We start from the raw sequence: 24,580 nt of genomic DNA on the forward strand, positions 1-24,580 counted from the left end.
ATTTTAGTACAATTAAGTATGCAAATATTTACAGTAGCAGAATTGAAAAGTAATAAATACATGTCAAAGATTAACAATGAAAAAAAAAATTTTTTCTATCATATTTTTAAAATCTTGTACTAGGTACATAATTAATATTCCTAAAACATTGATAAAATTTTTGTTTATTTGTATCAATAGTTAAATTATATGTAACTAAAAATAATGGTTAACAGAAAATAACTATTTTGAAAATCAGATGTTATAATATAATATTATATGTGTTTAAAAAAAATATTTTAAAAAATCTAGAAAAATCGGTTTAAAATATTTTATTTACTAATATTGAGCGTTCATATTTTTTAATAGATTTTATCGATTTAAATTCAGTTATATTGATTATGACACAGATAAACACATTTAAATTTACAGACATTATCGTAATAAAAAACACTTGCAGAAATAAAAAAAATAATAATTAAAAAAAACATTAAGAAAAACATAATAATAAAATAAATTGGCACCATATTTTGTTTGTTTTTAATACTTAAATGTGATTATTTTTTATCATATTACGATGTTAGTGAGAATAATAATATATAATACATGTTTACAATTTAACAATATTAAAGTACTCAAAAATTATGTATTTTTATTAAACTAATCCTAAAATACTTGGGTTAGATTTCATCTTCCTGATAACAGAGCTTTCCACACTGTGTAAAGGGTGTCATTTATTCCAGCGAGCAGTAAACTGCAGATGACTACTCCAATTCGAGAGATGTTCGCTGAATTTCCTGAAGGAAAAAAAAACGTGAATTAGTAATTTAATTTCAGTAATTGGACTTCAGGTGGATTACAAGTTAAATTAGATTTTTTTTATTTGCATTTTTAAATTGTTTGTCGATCTATATTGAATGTTAGTTAAAGTAAATTTCACTTTACAGTGAATTCCCCCTAAAATTGTTGCTTTGTATTTTTAAAAATAATTTTACCTTTATCAGTTGATTTTGCTTACATTGTCCTTAAAAAAAGACAAACAAAATAATACATCAGAAGCAAAAATGATGATTTTTTTTTAACGACATGTTTCTTCAAAGTATTTATTTATTATGTATGTGTGTATAATACTTTCAACATCGATTTTTGCGATTCTTTAGTATTTTCCTTTAAAACAAGTACATAATAATCATGTTTTTACAGAAAATTTGACTTTATTTTTTTCATTCATTCAAACCCTTATCCGCACCCCAATGGTGCATAGGGCACTGCATCATACAAACGCAGTGTTATCTTGATCGTTAACACATGAAGGAAAGGTGATCAACCCTCCACTTCAGGTACCAGTCCAGGGTTATATGGAATAAAAAATAGAGTGAAAAAATCACTTATATTTATTTGACCCCCCTGGGAATCGAACCTGGGACTTCCAGAAGGGTAGCCGAGCGTGCTGACCATTACACTACGGAAGCGGACGTTGGCTATAAACATACATATAATCCATATTTCACAGTTACATTAAAGGTAACAATATTTTTTTTAGACTAAATTTTAATCTTTTTGTTTTGGGTATTAGAATAGTTACATTAAGTCATTCACATAAATAAGTTACGTATACACAAAATAAGTACTTCAACTATTCCCATTACAGATATCCACATTTGTAAATTTGTGAAAATACCTGGAAGAAGAACGGTTGGGAGGAAAAGGGGAAAAGGGAAAAGAGGAAATGGGGAAAAGGGGAAAAGGGGAAAAGGGGAAATGGGAAAGATCAAAGCTCAAGTCAATGACAAATTATATGAAACTAGGGACACACCACGATATAAATGTTGAGTTACAATGTAGGCAATTTCAGCGCCGACAATAACGAGTAGAACATATCAAAATCCCCATGTGATTTAATTACTGTATATCGAATAATTTATTTTACATTTTCCTTAATTTCAGTTAAATTATTTTTATTTTTCGTTTTTTTTTCTTTCTCTTTATATTTATTAACGTTATTACGATGTATTTTGTTCATAAGAGTGAAAATAACTCTCAAATGAGTCAAAACTAAAAAAAAAGCTTACCTGCAGAGCTTTGTCCCATCACTAACGCGATATGAGGAGTCTCTTCTCTAACGTTTATAACGTCACTGCTTGCTTTGTACACGTCATATATCGTTGCCTCACATCTCAACCGCAACATATGTCCAAACTCTGCCGGCATTTTGACTCTCGTTATCTTCACAGGAACTGCATTTGCCCTCAAAGGATATTCTCGATATCCTTGTTCAATTTGCTTAGAAACATCCTTAACTTCATCCCTAAATCCTGTTCCATCCTGCTTCCAGTCGCTGTATTTGAAAGGATCTTTTTCTATAGGTTTCTTGCTCTGCTGGTTACTTTGAAATGTAGAGAAGGCTGTGTATACAGAGATCTCTGGGTTTGGGCTCGGTATTTTTAGTTGAGATGAACTGATCTCTCGCTGGCTTCCTCCGACTTGGTACTTTGGATGCTGAACTTCCTCTTGCGTTGTGATCTCTATGCCACTGAACGATGAACTAGGCTCCCATAGGTCTGGATTGGGAGGAAAAATTGTTGTTTGTGTTTGATGCACCTATGAAAATATATTATTTTATTAATTTCTTTATTTTTCATCAAACACAATATAAAAATTACAATTAAAAAAAATGTGCGCTCATTAGGTTTTCTCATACCGAAGGCACATTTTACAATACAAATTTACAAAATTATGTGAAAAGTAAATTGTTTTTCAAAAGCAATCAAATAAAACAAGGCCGAATAATACAATCTATTTTTGATCTACCCACATCCATTATCAATTTATGAAAAGCTCTTTTGTATAAAGTTTCGTTATTAAATGACTTTTTAGATAATGAAAGCAGGTTGTAAAATTTTATTTTATAATAATCAAAGCTTCTTTGAGCAAAATAGGTCAATATTAGATTGTTTGATGTGTTTTCATGTTTTGTACCTTGTGGTTCTATGAACGTTTCCATAAAGTGTGTTAATTGTGAATTTTGCTTTTTGTGATAAATGTGAGTAATTCTCAAATGCATTTCTAAGTACTTCTTTCGAAACAATTGTTTGACAGTCATTAGTTATAATTCGTTGAATGTCACTTCTGCGAAGTCGACTTAACGTTAATAATAATTATTTTAGTACGGTGCATCATTAGTACTACAATCAGAGAAATATCTCATGTATGGTTTTGATAAATATGATGTAACTTTGTGTAGTAAATATAACTACTCCTCGTCATTGAACGTTGAAATAATAGTCTCAAATGCGTGTCTCATTATTAAAAGTTTAAAAAATGAGAACTCATGTTTTCAAACTGCGATACCTTATACTCTGTTCTTGAATTAATCTACCTCGTTAAAATAACAAAATAATCGGTTCTGAGAAATTAATTGATTTGGCAGTAGCTAAGTGGTTATATTTAATCCATTCACACTTCGTAATTATCAATTTTTCCTAAAATATATTTTGACACGTGTTTCGATACATTTAGCACCATTTTAAAACACATCGCTCACTCCTTTCAACAACGTCATATATAAAAAAAATGATTTTTTAGGAGATCGGTTTTAAAGATAAAAATATAATAAAATATATTAAAATAATTATCAGGCCACTTATTGAACTTTTTAGTGTACAACAGATCTTTTTAGGTAAAACCTGACAATTTTTTCTCCATTTGAAAAATATTTAGTATATGTAAAAAAAAATCAATACCTTTTCTTCAAAATGCAAAAATAACACTTTCTGCCCTGTAGCGGGTAAACATTAAGTTAAAAAATATGCCGCTTTGCTGGGATATAGTACTTTTATGGACATTCCTAAACCATGCACAATTGAAAATGGACGATTTTTGGTATATGACGTTGTTGAAAGGAGTGTGCGACATATAGTAATGTTCTCAAAGCAAGTGTCACAGTAAATTTTTTGAGTTTCAAATAAACCAGAAATTTCCAAAGCATATATAATTTATTCGATATAAACGGCCTTTCGTTTTAATTTATGATGAAAAACACTAATAAAGTATTATAAAATATGATTATATTCAAGCTTCGCAAAACCCTGTGTTTAATCATAGTTATAAATTTAAAAATATGTAAGATTACGAAATACTTAGAAAAAACATAGTTTATTAAGGGTTCGTAAAATCCTATTAAAAATCATAGTTAAACCTTTAAAAAAATTAAGCCTTCTACTTTAAATAAATTATAAACGTAAATTGTAAATTTTAAAGCGCTTTTTAGGTGATTTATCACAAAAATAGCGCTTTTTTTATAAACGTAAATTGTATCCATTTATTTAAATCGCAATTTTTAACACATTTTAACATATATATTTTGCAGAGACCCACCAAGCTAAGCCACTTTGTGTGTCTTGACGATGGAGTTCTTTTTTAATACATTTTTTATTCTTTTTAACCATTTTACCCTACACACAAAAAGAGAGAAAAATTAAGAATATAAACATTTTATAATTTTCATAAAATTAACTGTTAACCATTTACCCATTCCTTTATTTTGCCTTTGTGCCATATTTTATTTTGACCTCTAACATCCGTCGGCAACAAATTAAAAATGGCACGATATATTGCAGTGTTTGACTCCCATATTTATTGTTAATTCTTGGGACTATCAAACCTTCGTTGTGTGTAAATCGTGTATCAAGGTTGTGAACTAAAGGATTTCGATATTTTTGTCCAGTTTGTGTTTAACGATGATACTCATCCACAATATTCCACGTACCGGCAGTATTTGTCTTACAAATAAATACTTACGATATCATCATTGATGTACCACGTAAGGTTTGTAGCAGGGTAGCTCATGGGAGAAGAGCAATTAGCCCTTATACTTTCGCCGGGAGAGAACCTTAGTCGGTCGACAGTCAATTCTGGAGGCGACTCCGGTACGTCTAAACAAAAATATAATTTTGACATTTCGACAACACAGATAAAGAAGAATATGGAAATCTGGGTATTTACAGGGCTTGTGACCTGTTATAATTAATAAAATTTATAAAATAAATCAACTTTGTTTTAACCACTTTTTATTGGTTCAATTATTCCAACCAGTTTCGACAAGAACCTTGTCATCATCAGGGTTTATGTACTAATCCTAAAACATTAAAATACTCATAGTTAGGTTATAGATAATTACATTTAGTCGGTTGGAATAAGTGTACCAATAAAAAGTGGTTAAACAAAGTTGTTTTATTTTATAAAGTTAATTAAATGTGCCACAAAGTATCCGCGTAAAACATTCAAGAAATCATTAATATTCGCAAATTAAATAAAATTAATTGAAATGATTTTTTTCTTCAGATGTTATATATTGTATATATAACAAACAATTTTGTCTAGTCTGATGACATCGGTAACGATGAAACCCGGTTATCAGTGAAATAAAATAAATATGGAAAAACCCAAATAGTTGATATTTTATCATATTTATATACTATAATTTGTCTGAAAGAACAATACTTTTTTCATTTTATACAAACCTTGAAGGTTGGAAAAATATATTTTGGATTAAAATTACGAAAAAACAAATGCTTAGTAAAATAAGAGATATTTAAATGAGATTGAATAATATACAAAAAAAATTTTACTCGTAATATTTTGTCCGTTCACAAGTTAATTGGAGCAAGCTCGGGCGAAATCGATTAAAGGACCTTCAATCACTGTCATTGTTAAACCTTTACCTAACCGACTTCAACTATTGACTATTGTTAACATGACTTATTTCGGCTTGGGAAAACGAAGAATTTTTATTAAAATTCTTGAGTTATAAATTTCAAGAAAAACAAATTGCTTTAATGAGGCCACTTTTTTACTAATGTAAACAAGCCTAGTTTCTAGAACTAAACATATTCTCATCAATAGGTGAAAATACAAACATTTTGCAGTTCAAAACTACCTTCATAGAATATACCCATACTATACAGTGTCCGCCTCTATAGTGTAATGGTCAGCACGGTCGGCTATCGTTCTGGAGGTCCCGGGTTCGATTTCCAAGGGGGGGGGGGATGTAATAAATATAAGTGATTTTTTTACTGTAATATTTATTCAATATTATCATGGACTGGTACCTGAAGCGGAGGGCTGATCACCTTTCCTTTATGTGTAAACGATCAAGATAACACTGCGTTTATATGACACAGTGCCCTACGCACCATTGGGGTGCGGATAAGGGTTTTATTATTATTATTATACAGTAAACTTTTTATATTAACTTTCTAAAACATGTTCTATTTGGTATCCCTATAATATTTAAACAAATTAAAAAAACATTAGTTAAACAAGATAATTCAGGCAACCACATTTCTCAATTTTTTGAACTCGTAATAATAAAATATATTATTAATCTCATGACACCGTATATGTGAGTTCCTTAGAGCCATCTATGTATGGTTGGATTAGCAAAGTTTTGATTAAGCAGAGGTCCTTTTATTTGGATGTATGCAAGATTTTTACTAGATTATTTTATATACTGGGAAACACCTGAAGGCCTGATTTACAATTTTTAGGGAACTCGTAATTTTACCAATTATTTTATTCACAGCATTTTGAGTGTATCCAAATACGTGTGGATAATCAGATTTACAAACAAGTTTTGGAAACACTCAAACTAATAGAAATACCATATTACTACTAAGACAAGGAGGTTATTTCTTTAAAAAATATATTTGTCGTCGTTGTTGAGATATTAATGATAATTGCATTCGTTAATTTGACAGTAAAATAAATATAAGTGATTTATTCAATACTACCATGGACTGGTACCTGAAGCGGAGGCCTGATCACCTTTCCTTCATGTGTAAACGATCAAGATAACACTGCGTTTATATGACACAGTGCCCTATGCATCATTAGGGTGCGGATAAGGGTTTAAAAAAAAATTCGACAGTCACTTTGTGATAATATATAACTTGATAAATACCATTATTTCTTAAAATCTATTGTGACAGATGTTTCGATGCATTCCGCATTATATTTAAACAACGTACACACCTAAAATGATTTTGTTTGTTTATAACAACGATAGAATTATGTTTTATTAAGCATATTTTACTATTCCATATACAGTATTTGAAAATGACGCAGAATGTATTTAAACATGTCGCTCACTCCTTTCAAGAACGTCATAAATAAAAAAACTTGATTTTTCAGGAAAACGTTTTTAAAGTATAAAAATATACAACAATGTTTTAAAAATAAATATCAAGCCACTTATTGAACTTTTTACATTGCAACAGATCTTTTTAGGTAAAACCTGAAGGTTTTTTCTCCATTTGAAAAATATTTAGTATATTTAAAAAAATAATTAAACAATACCTTTTCTTCAAAATGCAAAAACAACATTTTCTGCCCTGTGGCGGGTAAATATTAAGTTAAAAATACGGCTCTTTTGCTGGGATATAGTACATTTTCTGGGCATTCCGAAAACATGCACAACTGAAAATTGATGATTTTTGATTTATGACGTTCTTGAAAGGAGTGAGCGATGTGTCGCAATAGATTTTAAGTAATAGTGGTATTTTCTTAGTAAAAATTAAATAAGTAATCAATGGATTTCTTGATATCATCTAACTAAAATGGTTTCGTTTGTTCATCAATTTGATAGAATTAAGTTTTTTTTTTTAATTTTACTATACCATATACGGTATTTATAGAATGCATTTAAACAAGTGTTGCAATACATTTTAAGTAATAGTGGTATTTCCTAAGTAAAAAATAAATTTTAATTCAATAAAAATCTTGATAATATTACCTGTGTAAAATGATTTCGTTTATTCATAAAAACGATAGAATTGTTTTATTATGCATATTTTACTTTTCAATATAGATTCTTTAAAAATGATGCAGAATATATTTAAACACATGTCACGATAGATTTTTAAGAAAAAGTGGTATTTACCAAGGAAAATTAATACTTAAAATCAATGAAAATCTTGATAATATTACCTGTCTAAAATGATTTCGTTTATTCATAAAAACGATAGAATTGATTTATTATGAATATTTTACTATTTCATATGTATTCTTTAAAAATGATGCAGAATGTATTCAAACACGTGTCACAATAGATTTTTAAGAAAAAGTGGTATTTACCAAGAAAAATTAATGCTAAAAATCAATGAAAATTTTGATAATATTACCTGTATAAAATCATTTCTTTTACTCCGAAAAATGATAGAATTATGTTTTTTACTTAGCTTTTTGCTTAGCTGAAAGCACGGTATTTTATTTGAAACCTTTTCAGAAATAATAACAAAATCAATTGTTTATTGGGTATAAATGTCAAAATCAAGACCGACTCCTGGTCGGGCTTCGATCAAAGGACTCTATCGGAAGGACTGGCTTCTTTGTATTGTCTCGGCATTCCTATTGTTGTGTACGTCAGCCGACATTATACGGAGGCGTCCGAAAATAAATCAGGCATATAAAAATGCGACAAAAGATCGCAATTGTTAAGGAAAGAGGCCTTTAAAATGAAGTACCTAAGAACAAAAGAAGCAAACGAAATGTTGTAATTTGTATATTTTGAGCAACAATTTTATGAATATTATCAAATGAATAAAACACAAACATTGTTTTCACCACTTATATTTTTGAAAAAAAATATTTTAAAATTTTATGCAGTTATAATTTGACCGGTTATTTTATTAACAACATTTTATGTTTGTCAAAATACTTAGGCACAAATTAGATTTGTGAGCAAGTATTTAATGAACATTATCAACACTTTTATGAACATTATCAAATAAATAAAATACAAACGTACTATCAACACTTATATTTTTAAAGTATCATTTTAAACTTTTTTTGACAAGTATTTTGTCTTCTTCAGGGATGGATACGTGCCTGAATCTACAACTTAAAAATTTAAAAAATAAAAATAAAACCCTTGATAATGAAGTATCGAAAGTCCGAAGAAAATATTGTAATTTATATATGTAATTTGTGTATTTTGAGCAACAATTTTATGAATATTATCAAATAAATAGATTACTTGTTTTAAACCACGTTAATTTTTACTAGTATATATTATTTAAACCGGTTTTCACATTCACCTTGACTTCTTAAGGGATGAATACGTGCCTGAATCTACAACCTGTATGATGCTATTGAAATGACGAAAAAGGCCTTGAAAACGAAATAACTCGAACAAAACGAAGAAAACAAACAATATTATATACATAATATGAATTGAATATATTTTGAGAATCAATTGAATGCATATTATCAAATAAATAAAACACAATTTTTTACAGCTATTATTTAATGCACTTTTATTCCAACTGATTTTGATAAGTACCTTGACATCCTTAGGGATGGATACGTATATTTATGTTAAATATGTAAAGGAAACAAACATTTTTTGGAAAAATGATTCCACGTGATCTCAATAGCCGGGTGGCTAGTGGGATACTAACTAAATATATTTAATTAAAGCACCTACAATGGTCATTGTCGAATGTTATTAAACATGTGACAAAGCTTTTCTACTCTGTTTTAAAGCTCTAAAATACAAGCTTTCTCTTATCCTCAAGTCATGTCACTTTCTAACCAAATGAGTGACGAAGAGAACTAAATATTCAACTAGTATTAGTTCTTAAATAATAAATTAAGGTTTGTCGAATGATAATGAAGCTCGAAATATTTGTAGGAAGGAAATGGTGTTGCTTTATTATAAATTGCGTATGTGTGAATCAACGTTTACGTCGGGAAATGTGTCAACAAGTATATTATTTAAATCAAACCTGAATTATTAATATGAACAACAAGTGAAATGATCATTTTTTATTTAGTAAACTTACATTTATATCATTAAATAATAAATAGGAATAAAATATGAAAATAACTTTTTACTTACAACATTTTGAGTATGTCCAAATACTTGTTCACAAATCTGGATTTTCTCCAATTAAAGGAGTTGTTTTTCATATTATTTTTTGACATCTCATCAAAGATGAAGATAAGCCTATGACAGTCTTCAGCCCCGTAAATGCCCAGACTTCCATATTCTTCATCATCTTTGATGAGATATCAAAAAATAATACTTTTTACTTGACAAATACAACGTTTTTCTAAAATGTAATGTTATAAATTCGACTTTTTAAGGGTATTTAAAAAAATATAATACAATTTTAAATTTTGCACTGACATTTTATATCATAAAACTAAAATGCGTATCTTTTCCACAGTAAGCTTGATAGTTATTTTATAACAAATATAATAAAAAAAGGAAAAATAAACCGAGGGAATAGAAAATTACACTTAACGTTTGAAATAGTTTTTTATTGTAAATGTTATTATTTTTAAAATACGAATACACAGTAATTACAAACAATCGTTCTTGTTAAAATAAACATTTTTTGAAACAAAAAAAATACAAGCCCTGAAATTAAATGTCTTGATAAACTGGATTTTAAGAAAGTTGTAATTGACTTAGATTTTTGACGCGTTTTTTGTAAAACTCCATATTTTTAATTTGGAAAATGTGCGAGTCGTAATTTTTTTAAATGTAATAAATTGCAATATATGAGCATAGTAAGTACATTTAACTTTAATGAATAATTAAACTTTTATGAATTTGTCAAAACAAATTATTTCCTGGTTGGCGTTACGAGATACAGTCTCCGACCAAAGAATCACGATTACACTATTTTGAGCATTCTTCTCAAATTACAGAATTTGTTTGAATACTTTGATTGATACCTTTTTTGCATCTCAGTTCTCGGGACTATACACAGCTTATTTGAGTCAGATTTTTATTAAACATGTAGAATAATTGACGAGGATAATTGGAGATTTTTAATTAACGTACATTCTATTAAAAAAGTAATTTAATTTAATTTAATTAAAAAGAAATCTAAAAGTATGTTTTTTTATTATTATTAACAAAAGTATTTCAATTTCATACTATTTTTTTGTGCCTAAGCGGCTCATTATTAAAAATAGGTATCAAATGGCTGTAGAGTGGTTTCGAACCTAGAAACTCTGGCTCAAGAGTCCGCGGCCCATGAGACCACAACCTGACACTGGTTGTATTAATAAATAGTTAAAAATACAAAACAAAAATATTCAAAACCTCAAATCAATCATTTAACTTCTTGAGGAGATTTACGATATTCGTCAAACGAAAATTTGCATCTTTATTTACATAAATTTGGTCAAGGTCTGTGCGTGGGTGAAATAGTACGAAGGTGAAGCAAATAAATCAAAATAATGACAGGAATGGAGGAAAGCAACACAAAACTTCAACAATAAAAGTGAAATTGAGAACAACAGCATGAATTTAGAGCTTTAATTTGTTTTATGAGTGTAAATGTCCGTCAAAAGTTTAGACAGTTTGGATACGGAAAGGTGGTTCGGAAGGAAGAAATATTACACCCGGGGAACAAATATATATCTTGTTATTGAAGAAAGGAGTTTGTACAGAGAATGAGTGTTATATGAGTTAAAGGACACTTTACTTATCCTTCATCGTTCACTTTGTGTAATACCACTTAAAAACATAATATCATTCCCAAATCAGGTCAAATGTAGACATCATTTATACATCTAAACGGTTTCGGAAGAATCATTACATAATCAGATCAAATGTAGACTACATGTGAGTCTTCATTTGACCTGATGATGGAATGATTATTCCAAAACCGGTAGTCATAAAGAAGTGTTTTTAAGTGGTATTACACAAAGTGAATGATGAGTGAGTGATGAGTTATATTACCGTACCACAATGTTATCAATGCATTTAAAATACAAGATATGAGTTGAATAATTTAAATTGAAATATGAACGAATGTTGCACTGAAATCAGTTATAGCAAATTATCAGCGAAAGATAAACTGGTAGTGTATAATGGAGTCCTGGTTCCAATCCTTATTCCAAGTATGGAAGCAAAGCATGTTTTTTAGCGTTTCTCATGTGTGTGATTATAATCCAGTATTAGGGCCTCACATAGGTACTAATATGAGAGTTTCTGCTCAATGAAAAGCTTCTTTCATCTCACCAATAGATGTCTGTAGTGAATTTTTTGTGATTCAAGCACAATCATTTAAAATTGGATTATATATACATATATATATATATATATATATATATATATATATATATATATATATATATATATATATATATATATATATATATATATATATATATATATATACATATATATATATATAATATATATATATATATATATATATATATATATATATATATATATATATATATATATATATATATATATTTATATATTTATATATATATATAAATATATATATATATATATATATATATATATATATATATATATATATATATATATATATATATATATATATATATATATATATATATATATATATATATATATATATATATATATATATATATATATATATATATATATATATATATATATATATATATATATATATATATATATATATATATATATATATATATATATATATATATATATATATATATATATATATAAATATATATATATATATATATATTTATATATATATACATATATATATATATATATATATATATATATATATATATATATATATATATATATATATATATATATATATATATAGATATATATATATATATATATATATATATATATATATATATATATATATATATATATATATATATATATATATATATATATATATATATATATATTTATAAATATATATATTTATATGGAGGTTCCTGGAATTAGAGTAGTGTGGTTGTCAATCATGGGTAGAATTGGTAAATGTTACACGTGTGTAAAGTGATCACTAAAACCAGCCTATGACGGTCGTAAGCCCCGTAAATGCCAAAACTTTCATATTCTTCTTCAATTTTGTTAAGATGTGAAAAATAATATGAAAAATAATTGAAGATAATCCAGATTTGTAAACAAGTATTTGCACACACTTAAAATATTGTTAATTGATTTTATAGTTAAAAATATACTTACCAACAATCTCCAGTCTGTCAACTTGAATCTCAGTATGGAACAAAGGAGCGTCTTCTGATACTTCGCAGTGGTATAGTCCTGCCAGCTGTCGATGGACCCCTGTCAAGGTCACTCGTTGATCGTTGGAAGCCGAAAGCTGGAAAAAAACCTCAGGTTAAAAGTGTAATATTGTTGAATGTCAAAATATTTTTATTTTTATGTGATGAATAATTATTAATTATTAAAAAAAATAAACAGTTGTATAATACCGCTTATTGAGTTTTATTTCATTGCACATGACTAGTTAAAAAAACTACAGATGTTTTCAACAACATGTGATTGCAAAAACTAACGAGCTGTAAAATTGTTCAGGTATATAATGAAGTGTGTGGGGTAATAATAAGAGAGGGGATTAAGAGGTGGAAGTTCGTTTAATGGAAACATGGACAGTAATAGTGATGTATTTAGGAATAGTATATCATTAAATAATGTTTACATTTTTCTGTGTTTCTAATTTTTTTTTGAAAATTTATTAAAAATAATATGGTGACTGCAGGGATTCTAATTGTAAAAACTTATGTTCTGCTTTATGTCCAAAAAAAGAAATAAAATACCTAGGTGTAATAATAGGTCAACACTTGAAATACCATAGTCACATTAGGGAACTAGTAAAACGAAAAGAAAATGCATATATATATTTATTAGAATTCGAAATATACTTACCATCGACAACCTAAAAAGAGTTTACTATACTATTGTACACTCATTACTACAGTATGGCATTGTTGGATGGGGAGGATCATACAACAACATACTGAACTCTGTGAAAATAGTACAGGAAACAATAATTAAAGTTATTTTGTAAAAAAAACATATCTGACAAAATTATCATTCACAAAATTTCATGTCCCAAACACAGAAACCATTTTTAAAAAAACCGCAATTTTTCAAAACTTAAAGGTGAAAAATATTTGAATTAAAAAAAAAGTCTATCTTCGAGATTCTTAAATGATTTTTCAACTCCGAAATGCAATACTAAGCAATTTCAACAAAACTTCAAATATTTGGGAATTAAATATTTCAATATACTCCCTAAAGAAATTTAAAAAATAGAAGATATAAAACTTAAAGTTTACCATGTGTATAAATTTTTAGAAAATGTATTATGTTGTTAATACATTTTCTTATATAGTAAATTTAATATAGTTAATGTACTATATCAAATAAATAAATAAAAACTTAAAAAATATGCTGTTCCAAAAATCCATCACCATTATTGTCTATGTTCCCATTAAACAAAGTCCCGCCCCTAAACCCCCCCCCTCTGGCTATTACCCCACCCACCTCTACATATGCCTGATTTTTTTTAAAAGAAGCTCAGTACATGGTATTATACGAGTGTTTAATTTTTAAAATAATCAACATGTCATTCTACAATTAGGTAAATGCCAAATCAATAAGTAATATTTTTTTTATCAATAAAATAATTGGAATGTTTAAGGAAAAATTAACCAAGAAGAAAACTTATATAATATATTTTTACATGGCCAGACAATTTCTAAGTTGACAATAAAAACGTCATAAAACTAGGATATATAAAATTACTGACCATCAATATTTTACAGCAATACTGAATAGCTAATACGAGTGATGCATCCATCTCATTTATTTCAATTGTACAAAACACAAGAGACAGAAATAAGAATATGTGTTTGACTATGTACTCACATCCTTTAAAAGCGTTATTGTGTTGTAAAAAAAATGGATGACTTGTACACCATGGTACGAAAAAAATGACCGCTAAAATTTTAGTTAGTTGTTTTACCCTTGATTTATTTATTTAAATCGATTTTACAGATATAAAAATATAAACTCATATAGAAATATGCATATAAAATTTGTGAGCGACCCATCATGGTATTGCAGTAACAAAAAACGCTGAATAGTCTAAGAAGCATACAAGAGTCTATGAGATAGAATAAGGAACACCAGGATAAGAGAAATATGTGAGATCGAAGATTTTGTAAGGTAAAGTAGGCAAAAATAAGACAATGGTGTGACCATTGTTAGGAGAATGGCACCATCCAGACTCTTCCACGTTGCATTGTACGGCTGGATGACTCCTGGGCAAACCACCAAAGAGATGGATTGACAGCTAGGAATCGACATATCTTAAAAACAAACCATAAGGGCGTAACCAAGGTGTAACCAAGAAAAAGAAGAAGAATAAATATCGATTTACTAATACAGTACAACAAAATTGATAAATCAATTTATTAACATATGCCAGAAGAGTAAAAATATTAAAATGTTGCTAAGAGGTAGATAGTTTTGTTTCCTCATAGGATTAGTGGGGAGAAAAGGAAGAGTTCATGTATGCCGATGGGCATCTTTTTTTCTTAGTTTATAAACTGTTAATAAACACATGATCTATCATTTTTATATTTTATTTACATATGTTATTTCTTATTTACTTGTATTAAAAAAATAATTTTTGTCTGACTTAACAGTAACAGTTAGCTGGGAAATTGAATAAAAAAATAACAGTATTTCATTAGACTAAAATTTTGTGCTGACATTTCTTGGTGGAACTGTATTATATTCTTGCATCTTTATACACATACCCCCAATTATTCCATCTCTTGACCTGACCACTTTCAAGTATTTAAAATACTTGATAAAGCCAAGTTATATTTAGTATTCCTTTGCTTCTAATACAAATATTCCATATTCGCCTCATAAATTTATTTCACTCTTTTCTTCTCACTCATTAGTTCCACACTTCCAAATCATCTCATTATACCTTCATCAATTTAATCGATAATACTTATCCCAGTGTTACATTCTTTCCTTTTATCACCATTTGAATATCTAGCAAAAATCGTTTTGCTGCACGTTTATCTAAATGATCGCATTTCGACGACATTTAGTATGGTTTCATTTCTAGTTCTCGAGTTAGAACCAGGAACCAGTTATTCACTGGTAATTCAGTTTTCACTGATAGGTTTTGATTGATATAATTATTTTATTTGCATTTTTATTTGTATTTGTAGTTGTTATTATTATTTTTGTTCAAACAAAGGGTTCGAAACTTTGCCAATACACTATACATGGCTCAATTAGTTAATAAGACAAAGAGAAATAAATGTTTTATTATCCAACTATTTTGCCTAGCTAAGGCATTTGGCGAAATGTTTTATAGGGAAAAAAAGAATTTATCTGACTTTAAGACCGCCAGTAAAATGTCGTCGCATGTTATAGACAGCTAGAGCTTAATGTGAATAAAACATATTTTTATGGCCTCTTTGTTTTGACGAAAGCCAAATTAATTAAATTGAGTCGAGCATTTTGTATAAACATAAAATAACAAATAAACAGCATTTTCTTCGTTTATTTTATTTGACCAGTGACCGAGTTTTGATATTACTGAAATGATCAGAATAGTGATTAATCGTTAATGATATTACGCTAACTTTATTTTTTATTTGTTTATTGGAAAATCAACACAATATTTAGAAAAAATAACAAAATATACTTTAAAAAAATATATAATTACAGATTTTTACTACAAAGTAATCTAAAAAAATTGTCATGTACATAAGTATAAGTATATAATATTATTTTTTATTTATTGTTTCGGCATTAACTTTGTGGTAAGACATGTTACAATGATTAAAGAAAACACTTGTTTTTTACCACTTGAGTTTTATTATTATTATTTATAGAACAATTTTATATTTTAGTTACTATACAGACCTGAATGATGGAAGTTTAACTTCTGAAACATGTAGTCTATAATAAAACTCAAGTGGTAAAAAACAAGTGTTTTCTTTATTCATTATATAATATTATGACTTATATTTCTTTATCAAATAATAAACTTGTCAAATAGTTATCAACAAAATTTCTCTTAAACGTTTTTAAATAAACATTATTGATGTCTATTTCATTAAGAATCACATTGTACCTTCATATCGCAGGCTCGATTTAAAAATGAATTTACAACATTTAGAGTGTGTCCAAATACTTGTTCGCGAAATCTGGATTATCTCCAATCACAGGAGTTATTTTCATTTTTTTAACATCTCATCAAAGATGAAGAATATGGAAGTCTGGGCATTTACGGGGCTGACGGCCGTCATAGGCTGGTTTAAGTGATCACTTTACCAATTCTACCCATTAGTGACAACCACACAAAATTTAAACATTATTTCGTTTCAATGATTAATGAAAACACTTGTTTTTTACTACTTGAGTTTTATTATAGACTACATGTTACAGAAGTTAAACTTCCATCATTTAGGTCTGTATAATAACTGTTATTATAAGTGGTAAAAAACAAGTGTTCTCTTTAATCATTGTAACATGTCTTACCACAAAGTTAATGCCGAAACAATAAATAAAATATTATTTCGTTTGTTGAATTTACCAAATTTTTACCACTCTACCTCAATTCAATACCTGTATCTAATAATGAGCAGCTTAGGCTCACAGAAATAGTATGAAATTGAAATATTTTTGTATGTAATAAAAACACTAATATTTCTGTTCACAAAGAAAATATATATGGTTATATTCAAATTTATAAGGAAGCATTCTTGAATTGAAATCTAGAATAAAGGTGAATATAGGCTCAGATATTTATATACCATAATGCCAACGTAATATACAGCACGTGTAACAGATTAAAAAAATAGTTGTTATATTTTAAGTACTGGAAAGAGCACACGTTTTTTTATCAAGCAAAAAAAAAATGTAATTTAAAAAAAATATTTTTTAACCTGGTAAAAACCACTTTTTCTTATAGAAATAGTGGTAATTACCTTGTAAATTTTTGATCAGAAATGGATAGATATTACTACAAAATGACTACGAAATAAGTATAATCTTTATAACAATTAATAAAAAAGTAGTCATGTTTTTAACTACTAATACTATTTTTCGGCAATAGTTTCAACAAATACCTTGTCTTCTTCAGTGATGATATCAACTAAACTTGAGACGAAGAAGTATTAAAACGAGTTAGAACTATACTATAAAATCAAAGTGGTTGAAAATGAAGATTTTATTAATTTTTTTTAAAATTTATAAATAAGCCTCAAAGTATCAGAAAATACATTTTTGTAACATTTTTCAATGCCACAATACTAAAAATGAAGGCCTCTTTAAAAACCTTTTTGAATTCAATGGTGCATATGAGACTGTATCCTATAGAAGCAGTGTTATTTTGGTCGTTAAACACATGAAGGAAAGATGACTATCCCTGCATTTCAGGCAGTAATTTCAGATATTTTATCTTTTATGGTTATTTTGACCAGAATAACTACATATACTGTTGATGTAATAGTACGGTCATCCTGAAAACTCGTTTTCAAAGACACAACTTGTAAGATTGGAACTTATTTCTTTAAAGTAGAAAAAGCTTGAAATGTTCTAGGCCTTGCTTTTGGCAGATACTTAAAAATGAGCTGAAACCTGAAATGAAAGATTAGCACTCGGCTGTGTATATCTCCAGGCGGAGGAAAGAAATATTAAAAGTGCGACTGTTTCAGCGGGAAAGTTAGTTCGGCCCACACTATTACAAGTCTTGGGGTAGCAATAAAGCTGTATACAGGGGTGGGCATTAGTACCGAGCGGAGGTGCAATAAAAACGTTTAAAGAATAAATCACCCGAAACGGCTAAACCTTTTGGCAAACCGTGGAGTTAGACTTACTGCCGACTTAGGGACTGTATAGCGCGGATTGCAGGATTGCGAAACAATTTATGTGCGGGACGCAAGTAGCATGAGGTCCGTTCATATATAACATAATACACATTAATTCACATCTTTTTATTAAGGGTTGACAATGTTTAAAAAATCGTGAAAAACCTTTTTAGCTAAATTTTAATGTCTTAACATTAATGAAGAGGAATATCGTCTACAAGTTTGCCTATTTACAGGGTCTACATAGGCTGGTTAAAGTGATCACTTTATATAGTTGTAACATTTACCAGAATGACGGGATGATGGAAATCTATAATTGACAACCATACTGCTCAATTTTTAGAACGCTTACATATATTTTAAACCTCTCAACGTTTTATGCGTACCATCTGGAGCTATCAATGGCCTGTTTGAGAGAGCTTTTATATCATAAAATTCACACGTCATTTCATGTGTGAGTTCTTGGCAGCATCTATTGTATTATGCCAAGTTTTCTTCTGCTCCTATTTCCATCTACATTCGCCGATTTTCGAATTTTCATAAAATATATTACAGTTAGCGAAGTATATACGTACAAGTCGCATCTCTATAATCAATCTATCGTTATAATGTTTTTTTTAAACTCATTATAAAAAAAATTTGGACCAAAAAAGCTCTTGTGCCAACCCTAATAATTTATTTATTTCTATAATATATCTCTACATTTCCCATATCCGCACTTAATGGTGCATAGGATTGTATTGGAGAACCTTTACTGTAAATCATTTTATGATGTCGATGTCGAGGTGATCAGTCTTATATTACGTTCTTCTCCAGGGTTCTTCAAGCAACTTTTTTTTAAAATTATTTAAACACAAAATATTTGGGTGAAAATTTAATTTTTAGAAGTTTCATTTCAAAATTATATCGAAAATTTGTTTTTAGGGCGATTATTTGGACTCTATAGCAATTTATTTTCGTTTCGAATGGGTTACAAAATAGCAATAGATGCAATGTAAGGCATCATTAGAAGACTAAGGAACTACCTAACTAACCATCACGCCGCTTCCCCACAGGGGTAGGCAGAGAGAATAGAGCGCCACACAACTCTGTCCTTGCAAACATTCTTCGCCTCTTCCACGTTCATGCATCTCCTCATACATACCCGCCGATTGTTACGACTCCTAACCTGACCACTTTCATGTATTTGGCATACCTGATCGTGCCATGTTTTTTTCGGTCTTCCTCTGCTTCTTTTCCCGCTAACATTCGCCTCATAAATTTGTTTTACCGTTCTTTCCTCACTCATTCGTTCTATATGTCCAAACCATCTCAACACACCTTTCTTAATTTTATCGGTAATGCTTATCTCAGCTTTGCATTCCTTCCTTATTTCACTATTCGTACATCTATCATACATCGTTTTGTCACACATTCTTCTGAGAGATCGCATTTCGACTGCATTCAGTCTTTCTTTCAATTTTACTTTAAATATGGGCTTTAAGACAACTTCTTATAATTTTTTTTAAAATTATGTTTGTCTATTGTATACTATTGCAAACTGTTTTTTCGTTTTCAATACTATCAAGAAAATAGCAATAGCTGTACTGTAAGACATCATTAGAAAGACAAGAAGAAGTGGCGTAGGATTATTCTTAATATTTAAGTTTTAATTGGGATTGAAGCCATATTGTTGTTAAATGTATATGAAAAATAGTTTTTAGTTGAATTCTATGGCAAACTGTATTTTTGTTTCCCATAAGGTCAGAAATTAAACCCAAGGAGCATTGTTAGACGTTATTAGAATAACAATAAGTTGTGCTATAGAATAATACTTAGTATTTGAGTTTAAATTGGTTTATAAGATATTTTGTTTTTGAAATTTTAATTTTTTGGATGTTTATTTGTACTCCATAGCAAATTGTATTTCTCTTTTTGATGTGGTCAAAAATGTTTCCTTATGTGCAGTGTGAAACGTCGTTAGAAGGGATTGAAATAGTGATATAGGATCGAAAGATGATGAAAAACATTTTTAAAAATAAAAACTTAGCGCTGGTCAAATTTGACCCAAGAAACGAGTTATTATGCCTTGAGTGTTATAATTAATTTTTAAATTCTTTCAATATATCATTCAAAATATAAAATATGACTTTGAATTCGGTAGTGTAAAGGCAAAGGTGTATATCTGTCTAAGACTAAATTATACAAGAGAGCAAAAATAAACTTGTATAACTCATTTGTTTTATGTTTTTTCATATCTCAATAAAACGAAATAAGTGTTGCAACTACAGCTTTATCCTTTTGCCAAATTATAGAATACATTATTTAAGACGTTTTGTGGAACAAACTTAAAAAATGAAAAATTTGACAGGTTTTGCCATTACTTTACCAAATTATGATCAGAAACTTAAAGTGTTCAAATTGTGAATCTCAGTTTTGCAAACATATTTTTGACATGTGCAGGTACCTATTATTTTGGATAAGGATGAATTTAAGAAAGTCAGTAGCTTGGAAAAGGGGTTGGATGTTTAAATTTGATGGCGGAGCTCCTTGGTCATCACATACTAAGGCTTTGACCATAAATACCTTGGAAAAACCCTCATAGTGAGTTAACCATGCATAAAGGTAGCGAATATCTTAGCGAGACTATTCTTTGATGTAAATATTTCGGAATATTGAAATAAAATGCCTTTTACCTGTATTTTGCGCAATAAATACAACCTTATGCTCTATAATTATAATATCTACATGGAAATATTTTATTTAATAACTAGTTTTATGGTAATATATATTTATTCAAGTTTTATTCAGTAAATACCACCATTTATAAAAATTATTGTGAGTCTAAATGAGAACGACAATTCTCAACTAATACATTATTGACGTTGCCTAATTGTGCTACAAACATTATACTGAATAATTTCCATGTTTTCTTGGAAAACAAAACAGCTACATATACCTTCAAATAAATCCTTATTCAAATCCTATATCCATTTCTTGTTTAAATTTATTTGGGAAATACCACTTTTTTATAAATCTATTGTGACATGTTTCGATGCATTTAACATCATTATCAAATACCGTAAATACCACTTTTTCCTAAAATTTATTCTTACACTTGTTTCGATGCATTTAAGTAGATCAATTTCCATAAATATAACATTTTCTGAAAATTTATGGTTGCATTTATTTCGATTTATTTAATATTATGATCGAATTCTGTAAATAATATAAAATGCATCCATAAATAATTAATTTATGTTTTAATTGGTAAATACCGTTTGTATACAGTATTCAAAAATGATATGGAATGCGTCGAAACTTGAATCATAATAAATTTCAAGAAATATTATTTATGGTATTTACCAAGGAAAATTCAAGTAAAAAAATTAATTTAAATTACTAAAAATGGATAGATATTGCATAGAAGTGACGATTGACTTAATAAATGAAAATTGAATCCGAAATCGTTGTTTTGTTTAATTAACGCTTAAAACAATGAGTATTGTTTTAATTCTGTGGTATATTTTTAACCCCTGTAAAATAACAACCCAAGCCACGTAGCAATCCTTCCATTCCAATGGTCTGTCTTTGATGAAAAGCGATTTACCACCCCTAAGTTAAGTTTCTTCCCTTAATTCCGCTTATCAACAGTTCGACAGCACGCTCCGCATTTCTTATTCAAACGCGTCAAGGGGGACAATTCACTATTTTCTGAACATACCATTTTATCAAGTATTGTAATTGCTAAAATTAATTGCAATCGTTTCTTTTTTAAAGAATAGCATAAACACAAACGGTTTTTTTTAAAATTATTTTTACTAACAAATATTTGTACACGACATTTTGAAGGTGTATATTTTTTTAAAAAATTTTAATTTTTTTATTTATATTTAATATTGTTACATTTTTAAGTACAATATAATACATTTTCTTAATAGCATACATATGACAACTTTAATTTTAGATTCGCTGTGCCTCTCCAAAAAAGAGACTGAGCTTTTGTGCTTGGAGAGGGAGTTACACTCATGGTTTAATGTTTTTTTTTGTAATATAGTTAATGGTTTTATAGTCTTTTATATATATTTTTATATGTAATGGGCATTAATTTTTTTCTTAAGAATTTTTATATCTTTATTAGGGAGTTTATTGAAATATTAATAAATATTAATTCCCAAATATTTGAAGTTTAGTTAAAATTGCTTAGTATTGCATAAGTATTGCATAAATATTTGTATTACAAATGTGTGTTCACTCCACTAAGGAGTTATTTTAACAATTTTTGACATGTCAGGAAGTTCAATTTCGAAACATTGTAATTGAATCGCTAGAATTTACACTAGAGACATCTATTGGTGAGATGAAGAAGTTTATTGAACCCGTCGGAAGCCCCGTAAATATTCCCCATACTTCCATATTCTTCTTCATCTATGTTGAGATGTCAAAAAAAAGGAAAATAACTTATACAATTGAGAAACAAATATGAATCTATGAAATAAGTAACTAAAATATATAAATAAAAATTTCTCGCATCTTGGACCATGTAAAAAAATACAAATAGATAAATTCATACAATATAAAAACAAAATACGTGTATTTATGTAAAATTAAAATAATGTAAATAACCTATTAGAAAATAATCACTTATCAAATAAAAATAAAGGTCTAAATATATTACACATATGCAATAGAGGACTTGAATTAGATTACTTAAAAATATTAAAAATAAAAAGGCAATTAATAATAATTTACAACTAATAAATACACAAGTAAATGATTTTTCTTTAAGTCCGTTATTAAATATATTTTAAATCACTCATCATCCCTGATCTCTTTTGACTGTGACTGCCAATCTACAAAAAATAAAGCCACTTGAGATCTACACAAGCTCCATTGCATAACCGTCAAAATATTTCGAATTTTGTTTACATAGTAGATAGTGTTTAAGTATTTATCAGTCTTGATAAAGAAGCGGTTAGCTTCGAAACCGGTAGACATTATAAATTAAGTTATAATAAAATATTTATGGTGATTAAAAAAAAAATACATTTTAATGAACTAACTAACCAACCATTACGCCGCTTCCCCGCAGGAGTAGGCAGAGAGAATCGAACGCCACACCATTCTGTCTTTGCAAACATTATTCGCCTCTTCTACATTCATGCATCTCCTGACGTCTACGACTCCTGACCCGGCCGCTTTTAAGTATTTGACATACCTGTTTGTGCCAAGTTATCCTTGGTCTTCCTCTGCTTCTTTTTCCAACTTTTTACATTTTGATTATTAGATGGAAAATCACAAAGCTTGTGCTTCAAATATAAATTATAATGTTAATAAATTGGAGATAATCCAGATTTGTGAACAAGTATTTGGACACACTCAAAATGTAGTTAAATGAGTAATAGAGATACTTACGTCTACGTGAACTCCTGGGAGTGAGAAAACCAGAGCCGGGGGACTCTCTTTGGGCACATATCTGTAGAACTCGTCCTCGTTTCTGTACCACTTGATCGAGTAGAGCTGCGCCCCCTCTAGGTCGTAGGAGCACCGCAGTGTCACGGAACCCCCCGACCGCACGGCGCCCCCGCCCGTGATGGAGATCATGCGTAGCGCAAAAGACGCACCTGAAAACAAATATAAAAAAATAAGCCAAGTTTTCCTCGGTCTTCTTCTGTTTCTTATGCCGTCAAGATAGCCGAAAATATGATTTATTGAAAAAGTTTTGAAAAGGCAGCGCCATCTGTTGGACATAAGAGAAACACAGCATAGTTTATATGATATTTTTAAACATGTCTCAAAGTGGACTGGGTGCTTCTTGGCAGCTGCTGTCACAAAAAAATGCGATGTTTTCGATTGTTTTGTTGATTGTGTTTTAATTATCTTCGCTTCACAAGCATTGTGAAATTAAATGTAC

At 28.7% G+C, this 24,580-nt stretch overlaps 1 protein-coding gene across 1 annotated transcript; it reads right to left on the reverse strand.

Annotated features, from left to right (window-relative positions):
• Positions 1-503: 503 nt before the first annotated feature.
• On the reverse strand, positions 504-24,270 carry LOC148302035 (uncharacterized). Its single transcript, XM_088272262.1, has 5 exons — positions 24,082-24,270; positions 13,004-13,139; positions 4,780-4,913; positions 2,052-2,580; positions 504-776 (listed from the first exon to the last, which is right to left on the reverse strand). The coding sequence occupies exons 1-5, from the start codon at positions 24,268-24,270 to the stop codon at positions 667-669; spliced, it is 1,098 nt and encodes a 365-aa protein (XP_088128388.1). The 3' UTR covers positions 504-666.
• Between the last annotated feature and the right edge of the window lie 310 nt (positions 24,271-24,580).

The sequence above is a fragment of the Brachycentrus maculatus genome, unplaced genomic scaffold (genome assembly GCF_059751285.1).
Source record: "Brachycentrus maculatus isolate JH-2025_06_01 unplaced genomic scaffold, ASM5975128v1 h1tg000487l, whole genome shotgun sequence".
In the NCBI taxonomy this organism is placed as follows: domain Eukaryota; kingdom Metazoa; phylum Arthropoda; class Insecta; order Trichoptera; family Brachycentridae; genus Brachycentrus; species Brachycentrus maculatus.